The sequence below is a fragment of the Mirounga angustirostris genome, unplaced genomic scaffold (assembly GCF_029215605.1).
Source record: "Mirounga angustirostris isolate CCGP_5_RB_7025 unplaced genomic scaffold, mMirAng1.0.hap1 SCAF_5, whole genome shotgun sequence".
In the NCBI taxonomy this organism is placed as follows: Eukaryota; Metazoa; Chordata; class Mammalia; order Carnivora; family Phocidae; genus Mirounga; species Mirounga angustirostris.
Window position 1 is genome coordinate 153,775,225 of NW_026991713.1, and position 16,098 is coordinate 153,791,322.

The 16,098-nt window shown below is 38.1% G+C and overlaps 1 protein-coding gene across 5 annotated transcripts in view; it reads right to left on the reverse strand.

Moving 5' to 3' along the window:
• SMG1 (SMG1 nonsense mediated mRNA decay associated PI3K related kinase) overlaps positions 1-16,098 on the reverse strand; it is a 104,329-nt gene that overhangs the window by 68,131 nt on the left and 20,100 nt on the right. For 3 of the 5 annotated variants that reach the window (XM_064592586.1, XM_064592585.1, XM_045875059.3), the window contains exons 2-6: positions 6,612-6,775; positions 5,741-5,896; positions 3,617-3,753; positions 2,345-2,403; positions 1,090-1,303 (exon numbers count right to left, since the gene is read on the reverse strand). In XM_064592586.1, coding sequence (XP_064448656.1) covers positions 1,090-1,303; positions 2,345-2,403; positions 3,617-3,753; positions 5,741-5,896; positions 6,612-6,775 — 730 coding nt within the window. Of the gene's footprint in view, positions 1-1,089; positions 1,304-2,344; positions 2,404-3,616; positions 3,754-5,740; positions 5,897-6,611; positions 6,776-10,320; positions 10,379-16,098 lie in introns of all 5 variants that reach the window. The other 2 variants (XM_064592587.1, XM_045875061.3) reach the window with 1 other exon arrangement.

Genomic DNA, 16,098 nt, shown 5'->3' on the forward strand with positions numbered 1-16,098 from the left:
TGAACTGTCATGACGTGTGTAATTTCTTTTTAAGTAGTTCAACAAAAAAGTTGAACTATGTGTGTAGAAATAAAACAAGTGTAGCAAAATGTTAATAAGTGACAAATCTAGATAAAGGACATATGGGTATTTATTATACTGGTCCACTTATTCTCCTGTGGATTTGAAAATTTTCAAAATAAATATTTGAAGAAATGTTCAAAATATTAAAACTATATGCAGAATAAGCCTAATTTGGTGTTATGATACTTAGTTACGGATAATTTTCTGAATCTTTCCCAAAATTTTTCACATAACCTCTGTAATCAAAGAAAAATGGATTTTTAAAAAACAGACTATATCATTTAAAGTGACTTAAGCAAAATAAAGCATATCATCAATTGTAAAGAACACATATAAATAAAAGATATCTGGGGCACCTGGGTGGCTCAGTACGTTAGACTTGGAGTCCTGGGATCAAGTCCCACCATCAGACTCCCTGCTCAGCGGGGAGTCTGCTTCTATGTCTGCTTCTACCTCTGCCCCTCACCCCACTCTCTGCTCTCTCACACCTACTTAACAAAAATTTAACTGCTTGTAACTTTGCTCAAACTTAAATTGAGAATGATCTTTTAATATACTTACACAAAAGTGAAATAAAGCTAAGTAAGGCTGGTTTTCATTTACACAAAATTATTTTGTATCATTTGGAGTAAGAATTTTGGACGTATTATCAAACCTAAAAAGGCCTAGAATGAATTGTGTCGTTCAGTTTTTGTCTCCCTCAGAAAAGTCAAGTCCCCTCCTATCCAGCTTTCCTCACTGAGTCCCTATTTTCAAATGTGCAAATGATTCTAGTACTAAGCAAAATTCAAAGGAAAGCTTCAAAAAAGCAAAAAGACAAAAGAAAAATCTAACTTATTTTAAATCTACCTTTTAATTTGTATCCTTTAACTAAAACTCAGAAATGTTATTTATATCATATTTACTATCAGTAGATAACCCCTATACTAAGTTTCCTTTCTCCAAGTTCCTCTCCAAAAACATTACTAGAAAATTGTTAAGGATAATTTTCTTCCCAAATGCATCAATTTCCCCCCTCATTCTTACCTGCATTACAGATGAAAAGGCTTTCTTTTCTCCTACAGTCTCTAATGCTTTGTAGGTGGCACATAAGTAGAGGAGTTTAACTTCATCTTTTGCAGATGAGCTAAATTTGCTAAAAATCCATTTGAAGATCTTCTCAGCCTCATAGCTCAGAGAAGCACAAAGAAGGCCAAGACAGCAAGCTCCCTCCTGTCTCAACTCCTGAAGCAATTTGCTACTGTGTTTATTTCAATGCAAACAAAATAAAACACACGAAAGGTTTAAGCTTTCAAAGATGACAAGAATGACACATTTTACAAAAGAATGTCTTCAATGATTTTTTTTAATTTTCTATTCGAACTACATAAAAGATTGAAATTTTATCTTTAAATATGCTCTTTACTCTCTCTATCCCACAGTGCCCAAAAGTACCTTTGTTAGACACATTAGCTTTTCTTTTACAGAATCAATTATTCACAAACAGTAAGGGAAGGCCCAGAAATACTAAAAATCAGGCTTCAAATTCCATCTCAAGCTACATTAAATAATCCACAGAAACGGGCAGCAACAAGGATCAGATAAAACACACTACAAATAACTACATATGATGTAGTGTTCAGTAGGTAAGGACTATAAAACAGGAAATGGTACTAGTTAAAGCACAACAAACTTAACAGGATAACAGCACTGATTTAAGTATATTAATAACTAACTATATAAAATGAAACCATCAAAAAGCAGTAAGGTTCGTGACCTGCTGAGATGAGTTTTTGGTGCTTTCCAACACTGCAATTCTTTGGGAATCCCCATACGAAGAACAGACTGCACACCTTTGTGGAGAACCCCAGTAGCCTCGTAGAGCAGGTGGTCTGAATCCACTGTTGCCCAAAGAAGGAAGCTCCCTTTCACCTCTATTCTCTAAGCAGTTTCAAAATTCTCTAGTTTACAAAAGTTAATCGCATTCATTCATGCCTGCATTAAGAGTTTATGGCATTCCACAAGTCAGTGCTCAATTACTCAGTCATGTTGACAAATTAGGAAAAAAAAAAAAAGAAAGAAAGAAAGAAAAAAAGGCATTTCCTTTCAAGTGGATTCCATTTGTAGTCAATGGTAATTAACATATAAATACTTTAACATAGATAAAGATGGCAGGAGAATCCAGTAAAACATTAAGTAGATATTCATAAATGAAGCCACCAATGGGTTTATCTTCTTGCATATTTTTTAATAATTTCTAAAAATATATTTAAAGTCTTAAAATTACCCATTGGTTACTTACCTTTCATTAAGCACATCATGTACAGCAGCCAAGATATTATCCAATTGTTTAACTAGTACCTTAAAAAAAAAACCACATGTATAAAAACTTCAAATTCCTATACTTTCAATAACATTGTGTACTTTTTACTTGCGTTCCCCTTCTAATTCTAATCAAACAGCACACCTTCCTTTTCTTATTATTCCCAGTCCGCAGTTAGTATGTATCAGGAATATTACAAGTTTCCTTTCAGATTCTGAAAGAAATTTATCCATTCCTATGTACTGCCATGATCATCAATGAAAAACATAAACTCGGGCGCCTGGGTGGCTCAGTCGTTAAGCGTCTGCCTTTGGCTCAGGTCATGATCCCAGGGTCCGGGGATCGAGCCCCACATCGGGCTCCCTGGTCTGCGGGAAGCCTGCTTCTCCCTCTCCCATTCCCCCTGCTTGTATTCCCTCTCTCACTGTGTCTCTCTCTGTCAAATAAATAAATAAAATCTTAAAAAAAAAAAAAGAAAAAAAGAAAAACATAAACTCAAAAAGCTTATTTACTCTGAAATGCATTAAGAGATGGACTGATGAAGAGGTAAAGAGATACATGACAAAGCAACATGATAAAATGTTAATGACAGAATTTAGATGGCAGACATATGATATTCAGTATCTATATATATTTTGAAATGTTTTCAAAAATTTCATTTGCTATATATTTTAATTTTTTCATAATAAAATGGGGGGAGGTAGAAAACTTGCTTTGAACCAAATATTATTTGACTCACCATACCATTCTCATTGATTTTTTCCTGCTCTATATCAAGTTCTTAATTTCACATTAGGAGAATTACTCAGACTGGACAGAAATTTGTAACTGCTCCCGAACTTTTTTCTTTAAAGGATTTTTCCATTTAGTTAGCCCTGGCCACCAGACCACACCTACCTGTGAACAAAATACATACACCCCAATCCCAATTTCACATATGAAAAACAAAGACATAGTCTGTCCTGGCATACAGAAAATAAAATTCTGAGGACAACAGAATAAATGTATTAAAGGTTAAAAGCACTTTACTGTAGAAGACACCAGTGTGGATCCATCAATGGCAGATAAATTACACATCAGGGTCATCAAGTTCTCAATCATTATAATATAGGTCAAATTAACCTAGAATAAGGAATCCCTGTCATTTTTCCTAAGAGGCAAAACTCTTCCCTTCTTAAACCACTCCCGATAGCATCATCTACCTTTATTATGGAAACACGAAAGTTATCAACACTTCCATACTGTACTCACCAACTTATTTTCTGGTTGCTGAATAAATTCTTTCAACTGCTTTACAGTAGCCAGTCTTCGGTCTCTGTCGTCTTCCCGGGTGATCCTCCGAAGAAGATTGGACAGTCGAGACTCATCAGAGTAAGACATCGATCGCTCTGTGAAAATAAACATGTTATGCATTGAGTATAAACAAAGAAACTTTACAGCCCAAATATTTTAAAGTACATCAAAAATCACAGTCCACTAAACAATAAAACTTCAACTGAATGCAGGTCCCAGTACACTTTTTGTCACTAGAAGCCAAATTCCAGCAGACTGCTAGGCACAAAGCAGACCCTCAAAAAAGATAGACCTAAGCAAAGACCTCATTCCAGAGGACCAGTTGAGAGAAAAAAGACGGCTTAGAAATTACTTTCTTCAGATTTGTTCCATAATCTTTTCAACATCCAGGTAAAGAGCATGAGTACAGGTAAGAAATGTCTACAGGTTAGGGATAAAGTCTCAACCAGGCAGAAAAGAGGCTATATGCTTCTAATTCTCACTTGGTATCCAGTGAGGGCATGTGGTATCCAGTGGAGGGAAGTCTCTTGTTCACATTATCATTATTTTCCTAAGACAAAGTTTTTGTGAACTGCAATCAAACATTCAGTTCAACAAATGTCTAATTACCACCAACCATGTACAAGGCATGATGCCACTAGGGAAGTGCCAAACCAGAACTGTTCTGCCCTTTATTTTTTAATGACAAGAACAAACAAGAATGCTCAAACAATTGCCAATAAAAATACATTTAAGTACTAAATTTTTCTTTTTATATTTTCAGGTGTGCTATTTAATGATTAACCCATATACAGTAAAAACAAACCACATTAAAGAGTCTAATAGTTTCATTTCTAAGGCATGGAAAAAAATTACTAAAAGAAATTACAACATCTGAAAGAAGGAAAATGATTCTCTTTTTAATCCCTAGCCCATTGAGTATTTCAGTAAAGATGGACACTGAAAATGTCATTAGGTTACAAGCCAGGAAATCTAGGCTCTATTTACAATTCTGCCACTAGCAAACTACTTAACTCTGAGCCTCAGAGGAGAAAGAACTGGACTCAATTATCTTTGGACTCACTTTCTAGCTTCTATCGTACCAAGTCAAGGGCTTCAAACACTCTTAACAAACAGCATAGCCTCTGACTAGTGGGTCCACTTCTGAAAATTTATCCAAAAGAATTCATTTTTTAAAAGCCATATGCAAAAAAAAAAAAAAAAAAAGCAGCTATATGCACAAAGATATTCACTAAGATACACACAAGACATACGTATACACACACCCGTGGAAGCAAACGGTCATAAACTAAATGTCCAAAGAGTGACTATATCCAACAAAGTATATAAATCAGAAATCCTGATTTCATACTTAGCTTTACCAACAAAATAAATTTCTCTTTTAGAAAACTAATGATCACCTGACATTCAAGGCATTTTACCTATACAGTGAGGCTGTGTTATAAGGCAGAAGGTGGTATCAGCATACTTAACTCTAGAAAAGCACCCACTCCCATTTATACCCATAGCCCCTACAGACCCTAGAGTTCAAGGACCTGCTGCAGGGAGAGTCCACCACACACCAGACATTCATTATCCACTCTGACCAGAAATATAGTTTCTTTAAATCTCATCTAGTCTTCGAATTTTAGGAGAATTCTATAGAAAGTATACTGTAAAAAAGTATTAAAGCCTTTCCTGTGAGGATTTAGTCTAAGAAACAGTTTACAGGAGAAAGAATGCAAACAATTATCATCTGTACATGTTTTTCAACTCAAAGTAAACGAACCAACTCATGTGTGCAAAGCATTAGTAAGAAATACGGCATCCAGGGTGCCTGGGTGGCTCAGACGGTTAAGCATCTGCCTTCAACTCAGGTCATGATCCCAGGGCCATGGGATCGTGTGCCACATCGGGGTCCCTGCTTGGCGGGGAGCCTGCTTCTCCCTCTGCCTGCCGCTCCCCTGCTTGTGCTCTAATAAAAAATAAAAAATCTTAAAAAAAAAAAAAAGAAAAGAAAAGAAATACGGCATCCGGGGGGAGAAAAGGATACAGGTGTTTGTGGAGGCATTTGTGACTGGCCCCCAGCTTGTCCAATCTTACCCTGTGATTTCCTCATGTCTTTGATGGCTAACGCACGACTGCCATGCTGAATACTGGTGAACTCAGGGCTGGTCACATTGTTAACCCTCAGCTCTTGCCCCAACGACTTCCGACCATAAGTATTTTCCCCAGATCCTCCATTGACACTGTAGCCACCTAAAAACGATATTTATATATTTTAATAGGGTTCTTTGCTTTACTCAATCAATTCCTGACAGTTCAGGATCTTACTACCCATCTACAGCTCAACCAGCCTTTGCTTCTCCTACTCTTCCCTTGTGCTGCCCCGGCTTTGAAATCATCTTGATTTCATTTTGTCCATCCACAGATGAAAGAAATGTAAACTAAATTAAGTCAAATTTTGCACCTTAAAAATTTTTTTAAGTCGGGGCACCTGGCTGGCTCAGTCGTTAAGCATCTGCCTTCGGCTCAGGTCATGATCCCGGGATCCTGGGATCGAGCCCCGCATCGGGCTCCCTGCTCGGCGGGGAGCCTGCTTCTCCCTCTCCCTACTTGTGCTCTCTATCTCTCTGTCAAATAAATAAATAAAATTTATTAAAAAAAAAATTTTTTTTTTAAAGTCTAGAGGAGAGATAGTAGTCAGGAGACTTCAGCCTTTGTGATATTATGGGTGGCAAGGAAACTGCCTATGTGTATTATAATGTACAAAAATTTAAAAAATTTTTTAATGAAGGGGTAAACTTATGAAGTTTCAACAACAGCACTTATTTAATATTTATATTTTAAGCATATTAAGAGAAAGAGAGAAGGAGGGGAGAAAAAGAGAGGGAAAGAGAAAGCTAGGGAAAGGCTGGTAGGTTAAAAAACAACCCAAAAAACATGCCTCTAACAATAAAGGAAGCATATATACCCTTTTCGTCATTCTGTATGTCACTGTGGACTCTGGTATCATCGTGCCTTTGCCGAGACACCACAGCTGAATTTGAAGGTTGCAGTCCATAAGAAGAAGACCCACCCCGATCTCTGGATGAAGAATATTTTAAAGTATCTGGGTCGGCTGATGCACTATCAGTTCTGTAAAGAGAGAAGAGTATAAGATTAAACTTTAAACAAATATTTTCACAGCCCAACTCATAAATCTTTTATTCAAGCCTCTCCTGCCACTCTAATTTTTAAATCATTACTATTATAAATAAGCACTCCAATTACTAATAAGTCTTTCAACAGGGAAGGGATTGTCAATGAGTGAAAAGCTAGCCGTTCAGCCCCTTCTCTTCTACAGACCCATTCAGAAATACGGATAATTACCAGGATTAGAGTGACCAACTCATCCTGCTGTGGTCAAGTGTTAACAATTTTAGCAATGGAAATCCCATGTCCATGAACCCCCCTCTTCAGTCCAAGGCAAAATAAGACAGTTGGTCACCCTTGTCCAGGATTCTCTTCACATGATTTGATAAAAGGAATCATTCTTCCTCAGCTCTCCTCCCAGGAGAGGTTAATCAGTGGAAAAGTTACAGTTTTCCCAGTCATAAAAATAAAAAGCACTGGCAATATATAAGGCAGGGGCAATGTGGCATATTCTCTCTCTCTCTCACCTGAATTCCTAACTTTTGGTGGATTATTTGGTGGGAAAGTAAATTACAGAATGATATTTGAAAGCAAGCTCAAAGGATATAAAAACACACTAGCTGGAAAGTAAGATAATTTTAATGTACTGGAGACTTCACTGAAGATGCCTTAACTATAGACACTACCAAAATTATAAAAAGTGAGAAAAATAAAAATATCAGGAATCCAATAAAGCTGAATTTGAAGGTTGCAGTCCATCATCTACTTAAAAGTCAAGTAGTGTGTAGAATAATCCGTGATACTTGGCCATTAATAAACAAGTGGTACAGCCCCAAGGTAATTATCCTTATCTAAGGATCAGTTCTATGCCTCAATGTCCTCATCAGTACAACCAGGAGCTGAGTTTCATAATTGCTCATGAGCCTCATTCTTCCAACCATCAAACATAAAGCATCAAGAAATAAGACAACACTATAACACCATATGAAAAATACCAAGAAAAAAGCTCCTGTCCTATCGATACTACTTCTGAGAGGAACAACTTTCTTAAAAAAATCACTTTTATGATATGTACTAAAAACACCTACTGAACCCACAATTATTTGGGAAACTTGAGGACACTAGCAAAAGCAGAAACTAGCCTATTCCTCAACCCTTGTGGCTCCTCCCTCTTATATAAAAATGAATTCAGTGTTTGTTTATATATTTCAATTTATCATTTTTTCTTTGCCCCCACCCACAAAAATACTAAACATGGAACTTAGCATAAGCTCAGTCAGACAACCTGATCTATACTTACTGAAACCACTGTTAATATGGAATGCAAACAACAGGTCCAATTAAACTTGGGTAAATGGCACAAATCTAAATTATTCCTAAAGGCTCTCAATTGGAAACTTGATAAAATTCCGTGACCCTAGCGTATTAAAATAACTAAGGCTCCGTAATGGAGTATCTTCTTCAAACATCCAGGGTTCACTTGTCAACAAAGCTCAGTATAATGGGCACCTGGGTGGCTCAGTCATTAAGCGTCTGCCTTTGGCTCAGGTCATGATCCCAGGGTCCTGGGATCGAGCCCCACATTGGGCTCCCTGTTCAGCGGAAAGCCTGCTTCTCCCTCTCCCGCTCCCCCTTCTTGTGTTCCCTCTCTCACTGTCTCTCTCTGTGTCAAATAAATAAATAAAATCTTAAAAAAAAAAAAAAAAACAAAGCTCAGTACTTCCAATAGATGAAAAAATATAATCTATGGAATTTCAAGAAAAAAGAAAATTTTTTTCTAAGCATATTAATCTGTAAGCATTTAAGTACCATTAACACTAAATGGTGCATGAGAGCTTTTTAAAACAAATGTAATGGCATCTCCCATGTTTTTAAAAATAGCACATTAAATGTGCACCTACAATAAACCATAACGTAACAAATTTCTGGATGGGAAATGAAAAAGAAAAGAGAGCTTAAGAGCTTTTCTGACAGATTTTGAACTTGGCTGTATGTATGACGCCTAACACAACCTGGATAAGTAAGCTGCTAGCAAATGAACGGATACAAGATAACAAAAATCTACCAATATTTAAAATGTCTGAATTTCCTGTTTAAATTATGTTTATATATCACATATACTACCTTTACTACTAAGAGGTAAGTATTTGTATCATTTTTCTGGGGACATAGCAGTAAATGTAAGGCAGCAGAGAATATGGGTTAAAAAATGATTTGGGCTCAAATCCCAACTCCAACACGGAAAAGGTAAGTGGGACTTTCCACAAGGTACTTAATCTCCAAGCCTCAGTTGTTTCTTGCATAAAATGGGGATAATACCTATCTCACCTGTAAAGTTGTTGTGAGGCTTCAATGAGATACTAAATTCTTAAATACTTAGCTTACAGGGTATATGCTCAAAGTTAGTTAAGACCCTGGGGCACCCAGATGGTGCAATCGGTTAAGCTTCCGACTCTTGGTTTCAGCTCAGGTCATGACCTCAGAGTTGTGAGATAAAGCTCCACATAGGGCTCTACACTCAGCAGAGTCTTCTTAAGATTCCCTCTCCCTCTGCCCCTCCTCCCAGTGTTCTCTCTCTCTCTCAAATAAACAAATCTTAAAAAAAAAAAAAAGTTATTAAGACCATAATACTAAACTCAAGATTTCCAGTCTAACAGACAAATAATATATAAGCAGTTCAACAGCACAGGAATACAACCAAAACAAGTTTTCAAACCCAATACATAGCAGTTGATTTTAAGTTCTTCAATGAAGAAATTAAGCAATCTCCTATCAATAAATCCATTTCTACCTACAAAGCATTTGATTTCAAACTAAACTGGAAAAAAAGAATGGGAACAACTTCCCAATTTATTAGAAATATAGGTTTTAAAATCCCATGAGTTATGAACACCAGGTTCCACCTCCCCCCCGAGTTTGGGTTTTCAGAAATGTAACAACAACAACAAAATCACTAGGGTTAGAACTACTATCTCAGAACTGTTTAAAAACTCACTGGTTGCCACGTTCTTTTAAAATAAACTGATCAAAACATTTCCAACCAGAATTCAAGTTATAGGTAGTCTGAATCCAAAAGCACAAAATGGTTCAGCATTTATATGAAATCTTGATTTTTTTTTTAATATCAAGATTGCTTAGGTCTCAAAAAGTCAGTACCAGGCTGTTAGCACCACCACCACCACCAAGTCCAATAAATAGAAAACTGTTAACGAACAGAAATGAGCACTTAAAATGAGGCAGTCAAAGGCACAAAATACAGATTTGAATTCAAAGAGGCAGGTATAAATGTTAAGCCAGTTATAAGGGCTGGAAAAGCTATCATCTGCCAGAAAGTAGTGTCTGTTTAGTGATAAGAAAAAATGTATCTGTTAAAACTAAGAATCATACTAGCAAGGATCAAAAATACCTCCACAGCCCCTTTAATACTCTAAAAATATTACGGAGAGAGAGAGAAAAAAGAGAAATGCCTAAATTTCCCCCAAATGATTAAAGTGAAGTTAAAGCCTGATGTACATGCCACATGAGAGGTAAGTTTCTAAAGCTCATACCTCAAAAATCGCATACTGTATAATATGGAGCCTTTGTGATGTTTTGCATCAAGTCAATCTGTAAGACAGTAGTTACAATATTAGTGAAGACAGTGGGTTAAAACATTTGTTGTTCAAACACGAAGCAAATATCATTCATGGGTTAGGTGCTTTTAGTTGTACTATGGCCTTCTAGGGTTCATATGCTGAAGTAAAAATTGAAATGGAAAGCCACTCTGTGCCGAGAGGCTTAAGGTGGCAAACCAAAAAAACTTTTTAGTACATAAGAGAATTTAAATGTTAACTATAACATACAAACCACATGCAAATATAGTTACCGCTCATTTAGTTACCTATTCTCAGTATACAGAAAATGTAATAAATCTGAGAGGTCACTTATTTTGAATGACTCAAATCCTCAGACCTCACATCAACAATCCACCATGTGCAAGGGGATATAGTATCTCCTGGCTACATGTGGTCTCGTCCAGTTCTTGTAAGCACTAAAAAGCAAAAACAACAATAACAAAAAAAGCACCACTCTGGAAGTATGAAGTCAGGGAATTCCCTATCAGGAAGCATTTCCATAAAGCACCCCAAAATGACTTGATGCAAACACCACACCTAGTGGTGTCACTGGAATAAGCATCATATTGCTTCAAGTTGTTTTTAACTAGGCTTATTAAGGGTTTTTGCTCTCACACGGTGAGATCTAATTTGTAATGGATATCAACCAGGAAATGAGATTTGCACTTAAGCCAATGAGGTGGGAATGCATTTATTCTCGAAAGCAATGGTGGGCAAAAATAGTGTCACTGTCATAAAGTAGTTGTAGAATATGCTGTGAGTTTTTCATTACTAACAGTTAATACCACTTGAAAATGATTTATCTTTTAGAAATAAATTCAAGGTTATCCCTATGATGCCTGTTACTCACCTGGATTCAGACATGTTTCATGAGGAACAGATGAAAAGGTGAAACTATGCTATAAAATATGAATCTATGGCCAAAAAATTCATTTGGGAGGCTCATGGACTTCACTATTTGAAACTCTTCCCGCAAGAGAAAATAGTGAGTTCAAATTTAGTAAAACAGAACTGAACCATCATGCCAAAATTATGAGTTTACATCGGTTTTGCAGCACTGAAATATCAAGTTAATATAATTTGATGAAACTTCACTAGCTACTTAAGTACTAAGTGTACATAATACCAAATCTTAATTATTTATGGGTTCTCTTACCAATTTTCCATCACTAATCAAACTCAACTAAATAGCAATGTAGACTCAAAATATGAAAACATATTTAACTATTTTTGTAAAACTGTAAATAATTTCACCAAGACCAAAGGAGGTCTGTCTGGCCTTTGCCCTTGGCTTCTGAAAGGTAATCTCTAAAGTCTTAGAATGTCATGCCTAATAAAAGTGCCCTTGTTCACCTGGAGGCTTTGGGCCACACCAGAAAGTGTAACACCGTGATTTACAAGGGTGAAGGGGCTTTGAGTCCCAAGGACCAGCTCAACCTCCAGAAGGGCTGGAAACTAAGTTTATGCATGTAGGCAGTCAATCATGGAGTCCCAATAAAAAACTCTAGACAACAATACCTGGGTGAGCTTCCATGGTGGGTAATACTCCATGCGTACTGTGTGTCACACATCAACACCAGAAGAGTAATACTGTGTTCATGACTTCACAAGGAAAGGACAATTGGAAGCTCTGCATTCAAAACCTTTCTGGACTCTGCTGTATGGGCCTTCACCAGTAGCTGATTTTAATCTGAATCTTTTAGTTGTAATAAACTGTAACCATGAGTAGAACAGCTTTCAATGAGTTCAGTAAGTCCTTATGCAACCTAAGAGTAGCCTTGGGGACCCCTGAACTTGGAACCGGTATCAGAAGTAAGGCTGGTTTTATGGACCATGTTTCCTCTAACTCTGCATCTATATTTAAAATCACTGAGCATGCTCTAACCCAAAATTTTAAAGATTGTAAACTTTGTTTTTTAATAACATCTTTAGCAAACATAGTAAAGATTTGACTTCAGTATAATTTCCCTTCCAAGGAATCTCAAACACCCTCTACTGATTGACCTCTAACCAAATTAACCAGAAGGGACAAACAAAGCAACTCTAGGAGGGTACTACATTAGATTTTAACCTTTGCTCTACATGCACAATTGTCCTCAGTGTAAAGGTTGGTCAACATACCACCCCCAGGTAATTCTCAGTCTACAACTGGGTCTTCAATACTTCCCAGGTTTCCCTAGCCAGGGTTCTCTCCTTTCCAAGACAGTTTTCAAACTTTTTGCACCTTCCTCCTTTCCCCAGCTCTTCCAGTACATGACCTTCCACATTCCTGCTTCACGAGAAATGCAAGCCATTCTTCTACAGCACTCTCAATAGTAAAGGCTAACAGTTTTGAGCTCCTACCACATCTGGTAAGCAACTGAGCCAAGCAGTTTACATATATTTAGTATTTCATTTCATCTTTAACGTAATCCTATTATGATCACTAAAGATAATAAATTGCCGTCTTACAGATGACGTAAGGTTCCATAACTGACCGAAAGCTGCACATCTGGTAAAAGGCAGAGCAAGAACTCAAATTAAGTTCTGTTTAACTTTCAAGTTTTCAGCACTCCACCAGTGCCTGCCAACTTCCTTCCAGTAAACCCACAAACTCACCCACACGCTGACACACAGCCTTTCTTCCCATCACCCACACATTATGGAACAAGTAAATGTCCTATCTACAGCAACGCTCTGAATCCATACATTGCCCCTATTTTCTGAGGTATGCTGTGGATCTCCCACTTTGCTACTGCTCATCACTCAGCAACACATGAGCACCCTCGAGTCTTCCCTTTCAACAACAAAAGTCAGAATCTTGGGGATCCTGCCTGGCTCTGTCAGTAGAGCATGCGACTCTAGATCTTGGGGTCACGAGTTCAAGCCCCACACTGGGGCATGGAGCCCTCTTTAAAAAAAGGTGGGGCAAAATCTTAACGCCCTTTTTCCTTCTAATTCTCATTGTCTAGACTCTTCACAGCCAAAACTCTTGGGAAAAATTTACCTTCCTCATCTTCGCTCACTTTTCAATTCACTGTAACCTGGGTTCCACCATCAATACTCCAGTGAAACTGTTCCTGCCAAAGGGGGAGCTGCCACTTGTGGCCTACTTGTCTCTAAAATTCCATAACCCCTTTTTAGTTCATCTTGCTCAATGTCCCCTGATGACTTACTTTTGACAACTGTCTATTCACGCTCTCTCTCAATACCACTCTAATTGTTGTTGTTGTTTTTTAAAGTAACTTTAATTCCAGTGACTCTCTCTACTTTTTCCCAGTCCAAGTACTTTCTTCCTTCTTCACCTCCTTTCAGCTTAGAGTTTATGGTCTACCATTTCAATAACACTCTTGCCGATCTCCTTAATCCCCCTTAATATTTTCCTCACACCAATCTGTTAAAATTCCAACCCTGGATAAACCCTAGTTATCAATTATCCATCATCCATAAGTAAGCACCACATCCCCAGGTCCTCCAACGTTCATCTCTCATTCTCTACATGCTTTATCCAGACCTGCCCCATTCTCTTCAGATTCCAAAATATTCTCCTAACCCCCCTACACACACACACACACACACACACACACACACACACACACTTCTCTGTCTCTCTCTGGTTCACCAAGAAAAAAAAAAGATACCATCACACATCTGCACCCAATTCTAAGCCTTGATTGGGATTCCATCTACTTCCACCTTCTCTTAACTTTGCAAATACCCTTTTCTTCTTTCCCATTGAACTGAATCTTCTCTTTACACATGTAAAATTTTCTGATGTTTCCCATTTAAAAATACAAAAACATATTTTAAAAAATATTAGAAAACAAAAACTCCATCAATCCCACATGACCTCCACCAAATAATCTGCCTTCACTCTCTGCAAACTAAGAGTTGTCCCCACTCCCCACCCTGTTTTTCACCTCTACTGGCTCCTCAATCCACGCTGATCCAGCTTCTGCCCCATTACTTTCAGCAAAACCAACTATGAGCCCAGGTTGCTAAACACATACTTCAGGCTTTATCTTACTCATCCTCTCAGCAGCTTGCACAGGGCTGCTAAGTAGAGTTAAGCAGGCTGTGGCCTGCACAAAGGTGTCTTGCAGAGGAATGAGGTGGGCTGAATGAAAACCTCTTTTTAAAATTCTTACAATAACCCTCTGTGCTGAGATCCTGAGAATTCAAAGTAACCAGATTCTTCCCTTCCTCTGGCTTATGGGATGAAGTACTCTGTATTTCTTCCTACCTGGTTCTACTTTCTCAGGAACTTCTGAGGGCTTGCTCAACCTCCTCTACCAAACCCCAAAATCTTGAGGTATCTCAAAGCCTGACCCTAGGCCTCTATTCATCTCACTTTGACTTTCTCATTTAATCCATGCCAATGGCAATATTTACCACCTGTATGACATCGACTCCTAGATCTAGGCCTCCATCATTAACGTCCACTCCGAGGTCCAGACCTATGTACCCAACTGTTTAAAAACCAATCTCGGGGCGCCTGGGTGGCTCAGCTGGATGGATAATTGATACTAGGGTTTATCCAGGGTTGGAATTTTAACAGATTGGTGTGAGGAAAATATTAAGGGAAGTTAAGGGGATTGGCTCAGGTCATGATCCCAGGGTCCTGGGATGGAGCCCCACATGGGGCTTCCTGCTCAGCAGGGGGCCTGCCCTTCTCCCTCTCCACTCCCCCTGCTTGTGTCCCCTCTCTCGCTGTATCTGTCAGATAAGTAAAATATTTTAAATAAATAAATAAAACAATCTCAATGTTCTAATACCTCAAACATAACAACTGTCTCCTTTCTTCCTGGAATCCCCATTTTAATAAATGGTGCCATCATCTAACCACTACTTTCTAATAAATGGCACTATTTGATCAGTCAGACGGTATGTTTCCCACTTCCAATTCTCATCTCTATCCCATCTCTCCTCCACATTCCATTATTAGTATCATAAAACACAAATCTGATATCCTCTCACTGCCCTTATCATCCCATGTACCTTACATCCCTTTTTAGCTAAATCTCTACCAACCACCCCTTTTACACTCTATGCCCCATCCATCTTAATCTTTCATTGCCACAGAAAGAATCACCTTGCTCAGCCAGTCAGCCTGGAATGGCTTTGTCCTCACTCTTTGCTGACCCTAGCTTATTTCTCTTTATCCTCCAAGCATCAGCTTTCCTTTGAAAAGTTTCTGATTCCCGAGTCTGGCTAGTAGTCCTGCTATATATGTGCTACCAGAGAACCTAATTGTCCCTTTAGCTCTTAGATGATTTGAGAAACTTATTTAAAGTTTTTGTTTGTTTGTTTTTGTTTTTTTTTAATTTGACAGAGAGACAGTGAGAGAGGAAACAAGCAGAAGGAGTGGAAGAGGGAGAAGCAGGCTCCCCCTGAGCAGGGAGCCCAACACAGGGCTCGATCCCAGGACCCTGGGATCATGACCTGAGCCAAAGGCAGATGCTTAATGACTGAGCCACCCAGGCGCCCCATTAAGAAGCTTATTTAAACGTGTTCTGCCAGGAGACTGTAAATACCAGAAGGGCAGGGGACTCTCAGTGTTGCCTACCACACATCCCCACTGACTAGATGGCATGTAAATTACTTGTTGACTAAATGATCACCCATTCTCATAACTGAGGCCTTTCAACTGTGGAATACAGTTCCCTACCTAACCTAAACAAATACTAACTTTTCTTCAACCCACACTTCCTCTACAAAGCATTCTATCAAAAT